The sequence below is a fragment of the Protopterus annectens genome, chromosome 11.part0 (genome assembly GCF_019279795.1).
Source record: "Protopterus annectens isolate FY-2018-M chromosome 11.part0, PAN1.0, whole genome shotgun sequence".
In the NCBI taxonomy this organism is placed as follows: Eukaryota; Metazoa; Chordata; order Ceratodontiformes; family Protopteridae; genus Protopterus; species Protopterus annectens.
In genome coordinates, this window is record NC_056745.1 from 270,415,574 (window position 1) to 270,434,559 (window position 18,986).

The 18,986-nt window shown below is 41.6% G+C and overlaps 1 protein-coding gene across 1 annotated transcript in view; it reads left to right on the forward strand.

The window, feature by feature from the left end:
- Window positions 1–16,189: 16,189 nt before the first annotated feature.
- The window catches only part of PAH (phenylalanine hydroxylase), a 733,016-nt gene continuing 730,219 nt past the window's right edge, over window positions 16,190–18,986 (forward strand). The window contains exon 1 of the mRNA XM_044087738.1: window positions 16,190–16,338. Within this exon, the coding sequence (XP_043943673.1) occupies window positions 16,288–16,338 (51 nt within the window). The 5' untranslated portion in view covers window positions 16,190–16,287. The remainder of the gene's footprint in view (window positions 16,339–18,986) is intronic.

Genomic DNA, 18,986 nt, shown 5'->3' on the forward strand with positions numbered 1-18,986 from the left:
GGACAGATCCTGCCTCTTAAACCTGGTCGATTTCTTTGAAACAGTCACCAAGGCCATTGACAAGGGGAAGGTGGTCCACACAGCCTACCTGGACCTCGCAAAGCCTCGATACAATACCCCACTCGGGCATTATAGATAAGCTCACCAGCTTAAATATAAACCCCTATGTCACTAGACGGGTTGCAAACTGGCTCAAGGACAGAACCCACATGGTTAGAATTGCTGGAGCCATGTCAGACTCCAAACCAGTTACAAGTGGCATCCCACAAGGCTCAGTCCTGGGACCTCTCTTGTTCAGTATATATTTCTCGGCGGTACAGGCCAACACGGAAGGACTGTGGCTGACCAAGTTCGCAGATGACTGCAAACTGGGCGCCATAATCAACTCTCCAGCCGACACAAGCATCCTCCAAAAGGGCCTCATAGAAACAGACAACTGGTGCCAGAGCCATGGCCTCAAGCTAAATGCCAAAAGTGTATAGTCATCCCTTTGGCAAAAACAAAGTGCCCACAAATTACCACATAGGTGGTAATCCATTAAGTACAGAAGAAGTCATTAGGGACCTGGGGACCCAAGTTGATAGCAATCTCTCATTTGACAACCACGTGGCCAAAGTGGTTAGAAAAACATTTTATATAGCCCACCTAATCATGAAGGGATTCACATCTAGATCAGGGAGGTCATCGTACCTCTTTACTCATCCCTCATCAGGCCCATAATTGAGTACAATGCCCCTTTTGGGATGTACCTTACCAGACACCTGCAGCAACTGGAAAGACCCCAAAAGTACCTCACCAAGAGGATCAAAGGGCTCAAACAGATGCCATATGCTGCCCGGTTAAAGAAACTCCAGCTCTACTCAGTGGCATACCGCCTGCTCAGAGGCGATCTGTGCCTGACATATAAAGCCATGTCCAACCCGGAATTAATGGACATGCTGCACCTCAGAAAATCCAAATCCCATCGAGCTACGCTCGAGAGACTTGAACTTCAGCACTGAAATAAATAGGACATGCTGGAGGGACAGATTCATAACCCAGAGGCTCCCTTCACTCTGGAATAAAATCCCAGTCTAGGTTAGGCAGAGTCCCACATTGACTCTCTTCAAGAGGAATCTTGATGAGTGGATGGGAGATTGTAGGTTTACCCCGGCTATCACTTCTGTGTCACTGTTAGACAGAGGCACAGTATACAAACCTCAAAAAAAGGCATAGCAAAATTAATTTAAAATGGGTGGCGAAAGCCAAACACACTCTGGCTAGGCTTATAAATGCCCTAGGGCAGATAGCCTAGTATGAACCAATGAACCTATGAATAATGGCTATTGATATCAGTTGGGTATAAAGACCCTGTGTTTGTAAAGTGTAGCCTAACAGCATAATGGTCAACTCCAGATATCTCAGTCTTTACTATTTGTCATGCCTCACTTTCAATGCATTTTCCAATGGAAACTGTTTAACTACTTGATACTAAACATCTCCCATCTTGTGTCAGAGCTGCTCCCAAGAAGTCAGCTTTATTTACTTCACTTTCTATGTCTTCAGTACATACTTCCCTGCACTACTGTCTTACTGTATTCAGTGGGCAATAAAATCCTCATATCAACTTTCCATATCAAGCATGCCAAATGCCTGATTTAGTGTCTGCATCAACATGCAAATGTTCTGCCATTTACTCAAAGTAAATGGAATAGCACATGCCAATGATGGCAACAGTTCTCATGTTGCAATGTGATGTCATGTCCAGCAAATATAAAACTACATTTGTAAAGCTTCATAGCAATTGTGAAGATATGGTACATTTGACTCTCCTAATTATAGGTATATAGGTTGTTAGCCTTAATGCTAAGGGGCCATTAAGGATCTCAGCCCTGTCACCCAATACTAGTGGGACATTAATGTCACCATTAAGTAAACTTCCCCCATTATGGTAAGGGTGAAAGGGTGAAAGTTTGTGGTCTTCCATTCAGTAGTTCTAATTGGTTTTAAAGGTTGCTGTGGAATTTCTCTGCTTGGTATTGTCGTATTCTTTTACCAAAGAAAGAAGACGCGGGACAACTGTGTGCAGTTGGTACCAACTCCAAACTTTATTGACCGGCCAGCATACCTACAGTACACAACAACTTCCTGTCTCACGCCCTTGCGTCATGCACTTTCCCCCGCCCCCAAAGAGCACTAGCTAAGGCAAGACAACACAGTCCATTGAATACACCACATCTCCCTTTCCAAAAGGCCCCTTTCATAGCAAAACCCAGGTCTATTCAATTTCTCCCACTTCACTACGAACTTGGTACATTGACACCAAATGCTCACTTAGCCACATTCAGATTACTATAAACCCCAAATGACATTGTTATTTATACACTGATCTTCACAGATCCAACGGTCCGGCTTGTTAATAACTCTTCCTGATCTGGTCCTCACAACATCACTGTGTGCCGGGCTTCGGGGAGGACCACTGCAAAATGGCAAGGCCTCATTGGTCTTACTTAGCACACTTTCCGGACACTCAGGGTTCGATTCACAGTCAGGCTCAGATAGGGGATCAGATGCACGGTTTCGCCAAGACAGTCCCTTGGGGCACATCCACCTTGAAGGACCTCGGCGAGTAATGTTTTTGCTCTACAGTACCTGGGGTCTTCATATCTGTCACCCACACCTGGTCACCGGCAACACATCCCCAGCGGCCTCGCCCGATGGCGTCTATTGTAGTTTTCGCCATTATACACCCTCTTCTCCCCTCTTTCCCCATGAGCCTTCTCCAGTCCGGCTGCACAGGGTCCAACTGCGAAGGATGAATTGGAAGAGAGGTCCAACCGTCGTCCCATAAGAAGTTCCGCAGGGCTATAACCATTCTGCAGTGGCGTTGTCCTGTCGCCAAAAGAGCCATGTACGGGTCAGCACTTTTTTAAACAGGTTCTTCACCGTCTGCACCGCGTTCTGCCTCCCGTTACTCTGCGGGAACCTGGGGCTGCTAGTGACATGCTCGAAGCCATAAGCGGTTGCAAAGGCCGCAAAGACTGCCCTGAAAACTGAGGTCCATTATCAGACACCAGTACCTCTGGGATACCATGGCGGCTTAAGAAAGATTTTAGGTGGGTGATGACCTCGTTGGATGTGCTATGTTTCAACAATGCAATCTCCAGAAACCTGGATAAGTAGTCCACAGCAAGGAGGTAAGTGTGACCTTTTAATTCAAATAAATCCGCCCACTCTTTGCCATGGTCGGTCCGGACATTCTGTTGGGATGAGGGCTCAGGAGGATTCCTTCTCTCTGAGATGCGTCCTGCATCTTAAAACCATGTCATTTATCTGCTGGCTAAGTCCGCCACCAGGCGGTCTGACAGGCTCTAGCTTTGCACTTCACGATGCCTTGATGTCCCTCATGTAATTTCAACAACACCTCATTACGCATGGCAGAGGGATAACAAGGCGAATCTTTTAAAAGCAACCCATCTTTCACTGTTAGTGTGGACCGATCTGGCCAGTAGCTCTTCAGTAAGGGTTCCTGGTTAGCATACAGCGGCCACCCCTGGCTGCACAAGTCCATGACCAGACACACACTGTCCGCTTTCAGCTGCTCCGTAGTGTTTGGAGGAAAGATGGCTTCACCTGCATGTTTTCCACAATACTGTTCACGTAAATATCCGTGTCCTCCATTAACTCCGTTTCCTCCGGGTTAGCTTGGTTTTAAGGGAGAACGTGACAGGGCATCTGCCACCCACAGTGATTCCCTGGAGCGTACTGCACCGTGTATGAGAACTGCATCAATCTCATCCTGAAGCGTTGGATTCTGGGCGGTAGAAGATCCAGCGCTTGACCTCCCAGCAATGAAACCAGGGTTTATGATCAGTCTCTAGACAGAACGATTTTCCTAATAGGTAATCTCGGCGTTCACATGCCCAGGTAGACGCTAGGCCTCTTTCTCAACCTGTGCGTATCGTTGCTCTGTGGGTGAGAGTGACCTTGATGCATATGCCACGGGTCTCCAGCCATCCTCCCATTGTTGCTGCAACACACTCCCTAACCCAAAGGAAGAAGCATCCGTGGAAACCTTTATCCCTCTCCGGGTCATACACAGCCAAAACTGGAGGTGAGGTGATTGCCTCTTTTAAGTCCTTGAATGCCTTTTCCTGGTCCCCACCCCAGTACCAGCTGTTCCTTTTGATAATAAGTCTCTCAAAGCTCTGTCCCTCTCAGCCAAATGAGGGATGAACTTCCCACCTGATTCACCATGCCCAGGAAACTCCTAAGTTCTCCTACTGTAGCAGGTGCCGCCATCTCCGTGATGGACGCGGTCCTCCTTGGGTCCGGGCTTATACCAGCATTCGTAATGACATGGCCCAAGAAAGTCACTGTGCCCTCGACAGGTCACATTTCCCTACATTCAACGTAATACCTGCTTCTTCCAGTCTCTTTAATACTGCGTGAAGCCGGGCATCGTGCTCCTCCTGGCAACGCCCCAGACCAACACATCGTCCATGTGACAAATCACACCCTCTAAGCCTTCAATGACCTCTGCCATCATGCGTTGAAAGTGTTGGTGCAGAATTAATGCCAAAGGGAAGGCGATTGAAACGGAAACGCCAAAGGGGTTATGAATGTGGTAAGCGCGGCCGACTCCTCTGACAAAGGAATTTGCCAAAACCCCATATTTGCATCCAGTTTGCTAAACACCTTCGCAGCGAGCATCCCAAGACTCTGCTCAACCGAGGGCAGCACGAACCTTTCCCTGCATACGTATTCATTTAGCTTAGTGTAGTCTACACATAGTCTCAGTCTGTTACTGTCTTTCTTTGGGACTACCACCATGCCTGCACACCAATCAGTAGGTTCTTCCATTCTGGTAACGACACCCAGCGCCTCCATCCTCATTAACTCCTCTTTCACTTTCCCCATCAATGGCAGTGGTATCCTCCTGGGAGTCTTCAGAGAGTATGGCACCGCCTTTGGCTAAAGCTTTATGTGGTACTTTGGCACTACCCCAACCCAGAGCATAAGTCCGGTATGAGGTCTTCAAAGACTCCATGGTGATAGCATCAACACGCTTCAGGAGGCCCAGCCCCAAAATAGCAGGAAGGCCTAAAAGCGGCATGCGGAGTCCTTTACAACGTACACTTTCTCACATGTCTGTCTTTGTCCATAGCCAAGCTGAAGCTCCAAGGATCCTGTAACCTCCAGTGGCATCCTCCCGGACCCAACAAGGGTTTCTCCGGCTGCTGGAGTACAGGAGCATTCTTTCCACTGAACACGTTGTGCAGGTCTGACTTGGAGATAACAGTAACATCCGCCCCCGTGTCAAGCTTGAAAGTCATAGGTGTGCCCTGTATTTTCACCTCCACAATCCAGGAATGGTTCCCGGAGGAGACAGAACCAAGGAAGAACCCCTGTTCTTCACGCCACCCGGCTCCTCATCTTCCTCAATACTCTGCACCGCCTTGAACTGTCGGCAGACCGCTGGTAGTGGCACTTCTTCCCACACGACATCTTGCAGCAATCGCCGGGCATAGGAGTCTATGGTGAAATGGCCCCCCACACCTGTAACACTGCGAGTTCGGGGCGTCTTTACTCTTTTGCATCTGGCGCTGAAAATCGGTGCCAAAGGCTTACCCCAACTTTTTGAGGCCTCTGGCCTGCGCCTGGTGTCCAGTGGTGTCTGCACAGCATTCACGTTATACTGCAGGGTGGTACTGTCACACCGCAAGGCCGTTTGCTGCTTCTTGACCTCCTCCGACTGTCTGGCCATATTTACAGCTCTCTCTAAGTCCAACTCTTTCTCCATCTGCATCCGCTCGGACAATCTGGTGTCTGCTAAGCCCACAACAATTCTATCCCTTATAAGCTCGTGCAGCGTCCCATAACTGCAATGTTCGGCTAAAGCATGCAGGGCAGTAACAAAACCATCAACAGTCTCATTCAGTTCTTGTTTTCGCATGTTAAATCGTGCACGTTCATACACAATGTTCTTTTTGACAATAAAAAATCTTTCAAACCCTCCTTCACTTTGGCATACTCCTGATGCTCTGCCTCGGTTAGCTTGAGGCCTCTCAAGACATCGTCGGCCTCATCGCCCATACAGTATATCAGGGTGTTCACCTGGTTCCCCTCTGGGTTGGAAGATAGGTTACTGGCCTGCGGAACCGTTCAAACCGGCGAATCCATCGTGTCCATTCGTGGGGTTTGGAGAAGTCAAAGGCTCTGGCGGCTGAATACTGAATGTAGCATTGGGAGCACTTGCTGCCATGTTGATTCTAGCGTGGCTGCTGACCATTCTCGTCGTCCGACATGTCCGCTCTCCACGTCACTTGGCCACTCGTATGTTCTTCAGCAAAAGGTCAGCACGCCCAGGCACAGCCACACAGCACTTCTGACACCATGTCGTATTCTTTTACCAAAGAAAGAAGACGCGGGACAACTGTGTGCAGTTGGTACCAACTCCAAACTTTATTGACCGGCCAGCATACCTACAGTACACAACAACTTCCTGTCTCACGCCCTTGCGTCATGCACTTTCCCCCGCCCCCAAAGAGCACTAGCTAAGGCAAGACAACACAGTCCATTGAATACACCACAGGTATATCAAGGCTGCCTGTTCTGGAAATGGAGGTACACAAGTTTACATACCAGTCATGCTGTTTGGTGTGTTTGATATTTGAATATAAGTTTAAGTCTCCAGAACTGGTGTTTGCTTTAAAATGATTCTGTTTAGGGTGGATAAGGTTGTAGAATACTAGGTTGTTCATAAGCCAGGATCACCCCTGAGGAATCTTTGTGAAATAATATATATAGACTTAGCTTTTAGTTTGTCTAGTGAGGAAATTTACTTGTGTTTTAAGAATGTTTTATTGTTTAGTGAGGTACATCCTGAATCAGGCATTATATTCAATGATGACCCTAATAAGGAGGGAATCATTAGACCATGGTGGGATAATACAAAGGATATGTTTATAACTAAAGCATTTTCGAACCACCACAGAGGCAAGGAGGTCAGTAATGAGTCTGTTATCAATATAGCCAGTCAAGTTTCTGACTGGCACAAATTTAAGAGGATTACATATGGGTTTTGTATATTGCCAACAGGGTCTGTGAAATATTTTAACAAAGCATCTTGTGTATTTAAAGCATACATTGCTAAAATAATTTATTTGAGAAATCATAATTAGGACATGCTATTATTTGCATAGTGGCTAGTTTAGTGGTTATTTGACTTGCAAACCTGAATACCCTGAAAGGATGAAAAGGTAGACACTGAAGGTTTTTAAGTTAAACACAGAGTCATATTCAAGATGAAACTAAAACAACATTGTTAAGAAAAGCTCAGCAATTATACAGTCAGAAGATATTTATATGGAAATATCTATTTTAGTAAAGTCTATAAGATTCATGCAATTATTAAACTATTTGCTTTTGGGATTTTTTCATAACATCTACTTAATTATTGTGTTACTTTTACATAACTGAATTTCACTATTTCGACATACATCATTATTAATTTACCAAAAATGATTTCAATGTACTATGGTAATTGTTGTGGCTAATAACACCTTCAGTGGTATTGTTTCCTAGACTACAACAATGCATATGCCAGCTATGCCATGGAAAGGGACTGTGACTTGCTATGGGCATCCAAGCATTTCTTTCAGGCATATGTTGAAAAAACAACTTGTACTGCTGTGTGCTGCATGGGAATTATCTGTTTGTACTACCATATCCACAGCAAAATAAAGTGCAACTGAATGTATAGTGCCGCCTTTTTATACATAATATCAGAACATCATATGGTGATCTTTCCACATTCCCCAACCCAGTGTCCCACTTTTCTTCTCCCACCCCAGTAGTCAACTAACCAGACTGCGCCCCCCCCCCCCTTTATGGATTCCTGGATCCGCCACTGCTTTATTTACATGAATTTATATTTTGAACCATTTTAGTTCTTGGCAGCACATTTAGTTTTCTCCGTTTGCCACTTCTGACCTCACTCCATATTTATCTGCATGATAACATTACAAAGGATGGAATTCCATCTTCTATACACAACTTTGCTCCTGCCCATTGAAAAGCTATTTACAGACCATGCACATTTGGGTTTCAGAAGCAGTTTAGGTAGAAGTTTAACATAATACAATCCAGAGGAACTGGACTGGAACTGCAGTTGGCTAAGTGGTTGTCAGAGTGGATTTTTCACTTTGGCCAGCAAATATACACTTATATATATATATATATATATATATATATATATATATACATACACACACACACACACACACACACACACACACACACACACACACACACACACACACACACACACATTTATTTATTTATTTACTTACTTACATACATTTGTTTACTGGGAAATTCCAACTGGACACAGGTCCTTTTCAGTGGAGACCCAGGGAGATAAGCTCCACAGAACAATAAATGAGCAACAGAGTACACGAAGAACAACTGAATATACATACAATAGCAAATGATACATACTGCAACAAACATTAGATATACATACAATATGAAACATAGTAATGAACAATACAATATCTAGCTAGAGGCTGGGAATAAAGGTAGGATGTATACACAGATAGTAATAAGCTCAAACGGATACTGTTCTAAACTCAAAAAACCTAAATCTTATATACAAATATTGCACTAAACTCAAACATATGTAAAGCAGATGCTCCACACAAAGGTGGAACAAGCTAGAAGGGCTGATAGGATGGAAGGAGAAGATAGATGAGTAAGAGAGGAGACTGAGGGAGTAATATTCATGGTAGTGACAGGACGCTGGGTGTAAGTCAGCTGGATATGTATTTGGAGTTGAGATGAAGTGAGGTAGTAAAGCATGTTATAACAGGTCTGAGAGCTTGAGTGAGGAGGGAAGTGGAGGCTAAAGGGTGAGTCAGAGTCTGCAGAGAAAAGAATGCAATGATTAGACAGTGTGAGGCAAGGTGGCTAGGAGAGGGGAGAGGAAGAGGGAGTAAAAAGGAGGATTACAAATCGGGATTGGTGCATGGGCATAACCAGAGACTTTTAAGTGAGTTTTTACTGCAGTCTTTAAATGATTGCAAGAAGGTAGTGTAGTTATAAAGGGGGGGGGGGGATTGTTCCATAATCTGGATATGACACAGAAGAATAGTGCTTTTCTCGCTGAGTTCTCTGGTTTGGTCAGTAGCAATAGATTTTTGTTGCTGGAGCGTAGTGGTCTAGTGGAGCAGTAGGGCTGGAGAAGGTTTTAAAGGGGTGAGACTTTTAGAAGATAGTTTACTAACTTGTGGGTGAGACATAGTTGATTCAGGTGAAGACGTTGAGGGAGTTCAAGCAAGTCAAGTTCTCTAAGTGAGATACAGTAGTGACTGCAATAAGATGCACCAGTGGCAAACTTAGCAATTTTATTGTAGCAAGCCTCGAGCTTGTTTAGGTCTGTTTGTCTAAGGTAGGTAAGTATAGGAGAGGCATAGAATAAAGTGGAGATTAGGTGGGAATTGGCAGCAGAAATTCTGGCTGTCTTGGTGAGGAATTGTTTGTTCATTTTTTATGGTAAGAGAAATGTGAGTGTCAAATCTGAGATTGTTACTAATCTCAACACCAAGTAGTTTGGTGTGCTTTGTTGGGGAGATGATGGTATTGTCTTTAGCTAGAATATTAAAGTGGGGTATAGTTGGTTTAGATTTGTGGGTTGGAAGATAAAGAGTTTAGTCTTACATGGGTTGAGTAATAACTGAGCATTAGATAGCTAGCTTTCTACAGATGAAAGGGGTTCCTGTGTGATCTTGTGAAGTTCAAGTATAGTTGGGGCTGAGCAGATGAGGGTGGAGTCATCTGCATACTGTATAAGAGAAGCATGCCTGGTGGCTGTGAATAGATCATTGGTGAAGACTGAGAATAGTAGGGGATCAAGGGTGGAGTCTTGAGGAACACTGAGTGTTACAGGAAGTCGAGGAGATAGGTCATTATGCCAGACAACTGATTGCTGGTGACCAGTTAGATAGCAGTGAAACCAATCAGTAGCTGATTGGGAAAAGGATAGGCTAGTAAGAACAGAGATTAGTAGTTTATGTGAGACTATGTCAAAAGCTTTGGATAAATCCAGAAATGTAGCAGAGGAGAACAGGCTGTTATTTTTATGATGAAGGATAGTGTTAGTGAAAGGGAACAAGGTGGTAATAGTGCTGTGCCATGGCCTGAAGCCCTGCTGGGTGCTGGAGAGGAGGTTATTAGCTAAAAGGTAGTCTATGACTTGAGAATGGCTGCATTTCTCAAGTATCTTGGAAAGTGGAGAAAAGATGGCTATGGGGTGCTAATTGGAAAGTTCAGTGGAGGAGCCACCTTTATGGAGGGGAATGATGTGGGATATTTTCCACAGTGTGGGGATATAGCTTTCTGATAAGGACCGATTAATTAAGATAGAAACTGGATAAGCTAGGGCTTCTGCTGCTATTTTTAGGTATTCAGAGGAGAGATTGTCAGCTGCAAGTTTTGTAGGCTTAAGTTTCAACATAAGTTTTTTTTTTAATACAGGAGGTAGGTACTGATGAAAAAGAAAAGACTGTGGGCAGAGTATTTGGTTTTGCTGTGTGGAGGGTGGGTAGATGGTTGTGTTGTTTAATCAAAGACAGAATGGTTTCAGTAAAGTGTTTATTGAATGAGTCAGCAACAGTGCTGGATGAAGGGGGAGTGGTAGGTTGGGGGGGTGCCTACTTTACCTGGGTGGAGAATGGAGTTTATTGTGGATAAGAACTGCTTAGGGTTGTGGTGGGAGGAGTTTAGGGCAGACTGATAATATTGGGTTTTATCTTCTTTTATTTGGTTTTTGATCTTATTGCACAACTCTAGGAATGACAGTCTAGAGGAGGGCGGTTTTGTTAAGCGCCAGTGCTCCCAGGCCTTATCTCTGATTTTCATTAGAGCCCTGGTGCTTTTTTTGTAACCAAGGGGAGTACTGTGTTTTGACTCTTGCATTTCTTATGGGGGCATGTGTGTTTAGGAAGGTGCTACTGAAGAAGTGGATGGCTTCATCCAGACTGAGGTACTTTAGTGGCATCCAATCACATTTTTGAAGGGATGAAATAAAGGGGAGAAGGTTAAAATGTACCCTATTTCGGATTTGCCTATAGATGATGGGTTTAGCACAATTTAAGTGGCGTCTCAGAAGGAATGTTGAAGTGTGGTCACTGAGGCTGTCTGGTAGACAGCCAGCTAAGTATGAGTGAGGGTCTTTATTGACTAATATCTAGTCTAGAGTAGTGTGCTTGTTAGAGTTTTTATTTATCCGGGTAGGTGACTGTATTAGTTGGGAGAAACCATGAAGGTTTAGGGAATGAGCTGGATGATTGTTACTACAAGATAGCCAGTTACTATTACAATCATCTAGGATTATGGTTTCCTGGAGTAGGGAATGGTTAGTCCACTTCAGTAGGTTTTCCAGGGGTGGGACGTTTTGGCCAGGTGGGAAGTAGCATCCTATGATGTTGATTATTCTATTTGGGTTTAGTTTGAGGTTGGCATATAGGATTTCTTTATTTCCAATGTGATGGGCAGATGTGTTAATGATCTGGATGTTGAGGTGGTGTTTAAACATTAGAGGCACACCACCCCTTTTCTTAGATAGTCTACTCGAAGAATGTTATAACCTGTTGGGAGTATTTCCTCACTTTTGATGTGAGGTTTGAGCCAGGTTTTGGTCAGGATGAGAATAGCAGGAGAATATAAAGCTATGTTGGCATTTAGGTCATGGGTTTTATTAGTTATACTTCTGATATTTAGATACATGATGTTAGTTGCGAGAAGGAGCAGCTATTAGGCAGATTTTTAGGTGATGAGTTGGTAATGGTAGGACCAGGATTAGGGTAGATATCACCACTGAAGGCTAATTTAAATAGGACAGTAAACATAAGTTTTATAAATCTGGTAATTAACCTGTCGTATTTTACAGGTATTTTTGTTTGAATGTAACAGGTGACTGGTAGTATGGTGGGTATATTGGGATGGAGATTGTGATGGTATGAAAAGTGTAATCAGTAGGTGGGTGATGGACAGAAGTGAGAGTAAGGGTGCAGTGCTAGTGGCTGGGTGTGTCTATTATGGAGTCCTGGTTGGATGTAAGGTGTACAAGAAGAGTGCAGGTAAGGAGTGTAAGCACATACAAGAAGAGTGCAGGTAAGGAGTGTAAGCACATTAGGTAGTAGCATGACTGTGTCAGGTAAGCAGTTACATTGGAAGTGGTGTGGTACTGTGGGCAGCAGAGGAGATAAGTTCCTAGTTTTGTTCTGATTGGTTGCTGGTTATTTGGAGAATAAATCTAAATGTAGTGGGGGCAGGGAGCGGGGCTTAAATCCCCCCAAACTGTGGATCACCAGGTAAGTATCTAATGGCTTTCCAGCGAGCAGAATTCAATTGATGAAGAGCACTTGTGCCCTGATGGGAGACTAGTAATTTAAAGATGGCTCCATACACAGCAGTAACCTAATACAGACTTAGTGTTGGGGGAGGGATGGCAGCAAAAAAGGGTGTTAACCAGAAGCAATGCAAATAAACCAGCCAAACCAGAGAGGCAAGCAGTGGAAAACTATCAGTGAAGGCCTGAGAGGGGGTGAGTGATTTTGCAAACTCGACCTGTAAAGTGAAGGAGAGAAGAGACAGCAATGTTTTTCAAGGTTGGGAGTGTGTCTTCACATTGACTTGCTTATTAGTAGCCAGTTTGTGCACAGATTAGAGTAGGGAGATACATTAGCAGTGAAGGGGAATGTATAGAGATGCAAATGAACAGGTGGGGCTCAAGTGACACAAACTAAGGCAAACAACACTGAAAGGGATGCTTGAAGGTTAATTTTAATCACAAAGAATAGGAAGGACCTGAAATAAGTGTATACTGTCTAGTGGACAATTAGGATTACTGCATTAGCTGGGAGGAGGACACAAGGCTCAAACAGTCATTGTTATTAGCACGCTGAGAACTACTAAGTAACACAGCTAATGTTAAAGCTTCCCTATCATAACACATACATGTAGAATGCCTGGGTGGACTGACGCTGTTCTTCAGGCTCAAAAGGTATAGCCTTGTTTAGTTTTGCAGTACTGATTCACTGATATGTGTGTGTGTGTGTGTGTGTGTGTGTGTGTGTGTGTGTGTGTGTACACATATACATATATATATATATATATATATATATATATATATATATATATATATATATATATATATATATATATATATATATATATATATATATATATATATACACACACACACACACACACATATATATATATATATATATATATATATATATATATATATATATATATATATATTTCTGTGTTTCTGTGTGTGTGTGTGTGTGTGTGTGTGTGTGTGTATTAGGATGGATGGATTGTCTAAGGTGGCGGAGTTAAAGCTTAAACTCCTTATATTGTTAATTGGTATACTAGTCTCCAGATGGAGGCATAGGTTCAAATCACACTTATTTCAAGTACTTTATAATGGATTATACAACTCACTTTAGTCATGAAGTAATATGTACTGAACATTGTCAGTATACTGGGTGCATGGGTTTGTGGGACACAGGGTTCTAGTCCCCTGAGTGTGTTATGTGTCTCTTACACTATTCAGATGTAATCTGTATGAATGACAGGTAATCACAAATTCATCCCTGGTCTACCTCCCTTGTTCCTCTTGGAAAGAGGCAACATGTAAATGCTCTGCTCATCTCTGGGTAATTCATATTTAAATATAAGACATAAAAACTTAATGGGAATGGATGGCTAGGCTTCTTAAGATCCTCATGGCTCGATAGCTTAGCACCTATGAATCTATCTATATATGTATCCCTCAAACATGCTGTAATATGTTTCAGATAAGAACCACACTGTTTGATTCCTAATAACATCTTGTGTAAATCACCTCATCTTAAGACTTTTTAGTGATTTTGACATATTACCAAACCAGGTCATATGAAACACACAAATTCACATAGAGAGATAGATATAGATACACACACACACACACACACACACACACACACACACACACACACACACACACACACACACAGATATTGTGCAGTGCCCTGAATTACACTTTAAATAATTTGGTAGTAAGATGATGGCTAATTAATGTCTTTTGGCTTTTCCCAGTTAGGGGTCACCACAGCGGAACTCTGGTCTGCTAATGATTGGCAGTGGATTTTTACAGTGATGAGGTGCCAGCCCGACAACCAACCTTCAAAGAAGGCACACCCATTCACGCACACACCTACCTGCATGTCTTTAAACGTCACTCGACCATGGGGAGGATGTGCAGACTCCACACAGAAGGCGCTCCTGCCAAGATTCGAACCGGAGAGCCTCTTGCTGTGAGGCAACAATGCTAATCGCTGCACTACCACGGTTTACTGGTAATAAGATGATGCAAACCACTAAATTATAAACCCTTGCTAGACATAGTATTATTGTCCCTATAAACCCCAACTTTCTTTTAAGCAAAAAAACATTTTTATTAAATGTTCATGTTTGACATAGGCAATCTTAAATTTATATAAATGAAAATAAACTATAGAAACACAATTTCAGTTGCAAACATTATACCAAACATTATACCTTACAAACTGTGCCAACACAAATGTAGCTGCAAACATTATGCATCACTTGTCAGTCAACCATTACAAAGTTCACTCAAATCCTGCCTTCTTTTAAACCTCATGCCTCCTTTGCATGTATTGATACCACACTTCACACTTTTCCTTTGTAATTTGCACCTGGCCTTTTCCAAAGATCCCAGTTCCAGTTGTTTTATCTCTGTTACTATATTCACTACTTCTAGTAAAGTTGGTTTAGACTGATTTCCAATTTCTAGTAACTGCTTTTTCAGCAACCATCATAATTAGACTCAGCAAGGCCATAATATGTCTAGGCAATTCCAATTTTGTATCATTGCTCAAAAATATAATTTCCCTAGTTACTCCAATTTGCTCAACCACCATCTCTGACAATACAGTCTGCAGGGAATATTACACTCTGAGAAATTATGTTCACAGTTACCCCTTTCTTCCACATCACACCTTCAACATTTGCTGTCTACCTGAGGAAAATTATTTGGAGCCTGCTTGTGGTATAAATACCTATATAAACACCTCCAGGCAAAGATCCTAAATCTTCTAGATTTTGTTGCATATTTGGGAGATATACATATATCCCCCAATTGTTTCTTTGTAAATTGCTTATCCAGTCTCTCTCTTCCTATTTCATTCCTAACCACCTCTGATTTATTCTTATAATTTATATGCTCTACTAATTAATTCTTTATAAATCCAGTCTCTTGAGCACACATCCTTCTTTTTGCTATCGCGTTAATAGCAAAGATTACAAACATATTTTGAATGGTCTCTTTACCCGAAGACGGTGAGTGGTTAAAACGGCTGGCTAGCAGCCTAATACTAACCTGCGGTCACCCTGCTGACCAACGAGAAAGTTTTTAGCGAACATTTATAGCATTCAAATAAAGACAGAAAATCCAAAGACGTCATCCAAGTTCGTGCACTGTCACTACCCGCTACAGTTCCTTCACTACTTTTTCTGTTGTTGTTATTCTGTCATATTTAAATATTTAAGTGCATATTAGCTAGATATCTTTTATTTTTGTGAAGTAAATGGCCGAACTGAAATTAACACGGGTAAATCAAATTCCAAATTGTTTTGACGAACTGTTATTTCCTTCTTTGCTTTAGCTTTGGGTACTACTCGCTGTATTAAGTGAAATACTATTTGATGTCTTTCTCCTCAGTTGCTTTCCCCCTGGGAGTTTTAGCCTGCTGTTTTAGGACTTACCCGAGTGTTGATGTAATGATTAATGGTTGAACAACTATCGACCGTTTCATGGCACGATCATAAACATCTCACTTTATTTGTGTTTTAAACTGTGTTGTGTGCACTTTACATAGGGTTGTCTTTAATAAAATGTTTAGGCATTCATTTATACAAGGCTAGTTAAAAACAAAATATAACACGATATAAGAATGCTAAGAAATACATGTGGGTGCCAAATGGTAGGATTCCCTGCTGTGTCCCAAAAAACATCAAGCAAAGGCTAGCCAATATCACGTGACAGACGCGCCCCCTCTGCACACCCCCACATAAGTACAGCTCGTGGAGGGAGGGGCGGTGCTGTATACTGACGAAGATTGCGTAAATGTGCTCTTGAAATATCAGAAAGGGGTCCGTGACTGAACACAAAGTGAACAGTCAAAACTTCTGAAGGAGTGAATCCAGGTTACCTGTCTGAAAACAGCGTGCAAAATGGATGCGGGTATTGCAAAAATGAATGGGGTGAATGGATCCCACACTCAGGTTGGTGATAATCCAATTGCAATAGTGCTTTTATTGCGTAAGCGATGTGTTTTATTTAACAAATTACGTGCCATTTCGCCTAATTTACAACAGTATGAGTTTACAATAAACATAATTCCAAATGTGTGCTGTTTCGTTCATCGTATTTTTATTATTGTTATTATTGGTAATAGTATTGTTACTATTATTAAATTTTGCAAATATTTGTTTTGCAACATATTAGCACAAGTTTGTTAGCAGACGTCAGAATAATTAGTTTATTGCATGTACCAAGTGAAGCTTCTTTTTCTGTTAGGGGGTACAGGGCTTGTGTGTCTTGAAATGGATAATGCTGTGTGCTTATGAGTAACTTCGACGTTTTGTTATAGTGTTTGAAGACCCTTATGTAAATCGCAGAAGAACTATAACAACTACATTAAAATATGCTGAGGCTGTCACTGTTTTGCAAATGACAGAATTAACTGCAGTGACAGCTGATGGAAAAGTTTATGGTTTGATATAAAACGCATAAAAGCAAACAATCTAAAAGACGTGCTACCTGTTCTTGCATTGGCTTCACTGTACCTGATGATAAGGGGTTTAGAACTACAGCATAACTAGCCAAATCATTCCTTCCAATTGCCACCGTCCTAGTTCTTGCACTGTCACTACTAGCTTACAAATGGACAGTTGGTTTATTTTCATCCAGTTTATTACCCTGCAGCTGAAAATCAATCTGCAAGCAATAGTTGGAGACCATTTTATGAAGCACATTATGGAATTTTACTTATAGAAGGCTTGGTAAACATTTAAATGACATTTTCCTTTGTCTTCTAATACCTTTAAACACAAATAATTTAGTTGGTGGCAGTGTGATCCCCTAAATAGAAAGTAAAGATAAATTGAATAACATATTAATGACATTCAGCAGCATACCTCTAAAATGACATTAATTTTCATCATGTCCTTAATTCTGACTCATAATCTTGCTCTGTCCTTCTAGAAGCAGTCCTTCTTTGAGAAAATAAGTTATGTTAATTCATGTACTCTTATTTCATCAAGTCAATGACTCTAGTATTTAAAAATCATGCCTTACTATTTCTGGCTTTGCCCTTGGTTCTTTCTGCCACTTAGAGGCTGAAAGCTTTTGCAGACCATTCATCTCAACCTCTTAGTGCATGAAATCTGGACAAAGCCTGACATAATGGGGACACAAAGGCCCAAAATAGGGACACATTTTAAATATTGCTCTGATAAACTTAGAAAGGCCGCGATGATGCAGTGGTTAGCATTGTCGCCTCACAGCAAGAGGTCCTCCCGTTCAATTCTCAGCTGAAGCACCTTCTGTGTGGAGTCTGTATGTCCTCCCCGCGGTTGAGTGATGTTAAATACATGCATGTAGGTGTGTGTGTGAATGGGCATGCCTTCTTTGAAGGTTGGGCTGGCAACTGGACACTGTAAAAATCCACTACCAATCATTAGCGGACGGGAGTTCCTCTGTGCCGACCCCTAACTGGGAAAAGCCGAAAGACTTAGCTCTTATAAACTTAGAAGGTTGTTAGAATAAAGGAATTTGTGTTAGCTTGCATTTTCTGAAGGATATGAAGTCTGAAACTCAAATGCATGTCATTATTTAATGATTTTGATCCTTGGATCATCCCAGTGATTTGTCAAAAACACATTTTTATAAGGACAATATGAGACAAAAATCTGGACATTCTGTGAAATCCTGTACAGTAGAGAGGTATGCCATCTGGTTTGATTCTCTCCTACCTGTATTTGACTTTAAGCAAGTCACTTAACTTCCTTTTTGTTTTTTTGTAAAATGTTGTATAAAACAGTTTTTCAAGAGCAAATACTCTTTTAATTTGAAGTTTGGGGTGTACGCATGTATTTGTGTAGTATCTATACATATATATATATATATATATATATATATATATATATGTATGACACAAACCCACACACACACACATATATATATATATATATATATATATATATATATATATATATATATATATATTTATATATATACATATACATATATATGGCGTGCACACACACACACACACACACACACACACACATATATATATATATATATATATATATATATATATATATGCTGTATATATGAAGCAAGAGCCCCATTTTGGCAGAAAAACTGAAGTTTAGTATGAAAAACTCTTACTAAAATGTAGATGATGTGAGATTTTTTTTTTTTTTTTGGATTATTGGGATTTTATGTATGTGTCCTTCTGTGTGTGTAAGTATATATCTGTCTGCCCACTGTGTGTTTATGAGTTCCAGAACACTATGTGAGTGGGTTCTTGAATATCTGTGAGTGAATGGCTATTGCAAGTGTGTGTGTGTGTTTGCATATCTGTTTTTGGATGGGGTGTAATGGGAATAATATGATTCAAGTTAAAGCCCTAGAGCAGTGTTTTTCTTTGGACTTTTGCTTATAAGATAGGGTAAATAATCAGTTTTATATAAATCTTTCTAAAGGTAAAACGTTTAAATAAATATAAAATATTAATTAAATTTAAATGTAGAACTCGTGATGTTCAGAGTATAGGTGTATGTAATGACCCAACATATTGGTAAACAGGGCACAGCAATCTGTATTACCTTAACATACAAGTTTTCTGTTTCTGGGCCAGGGC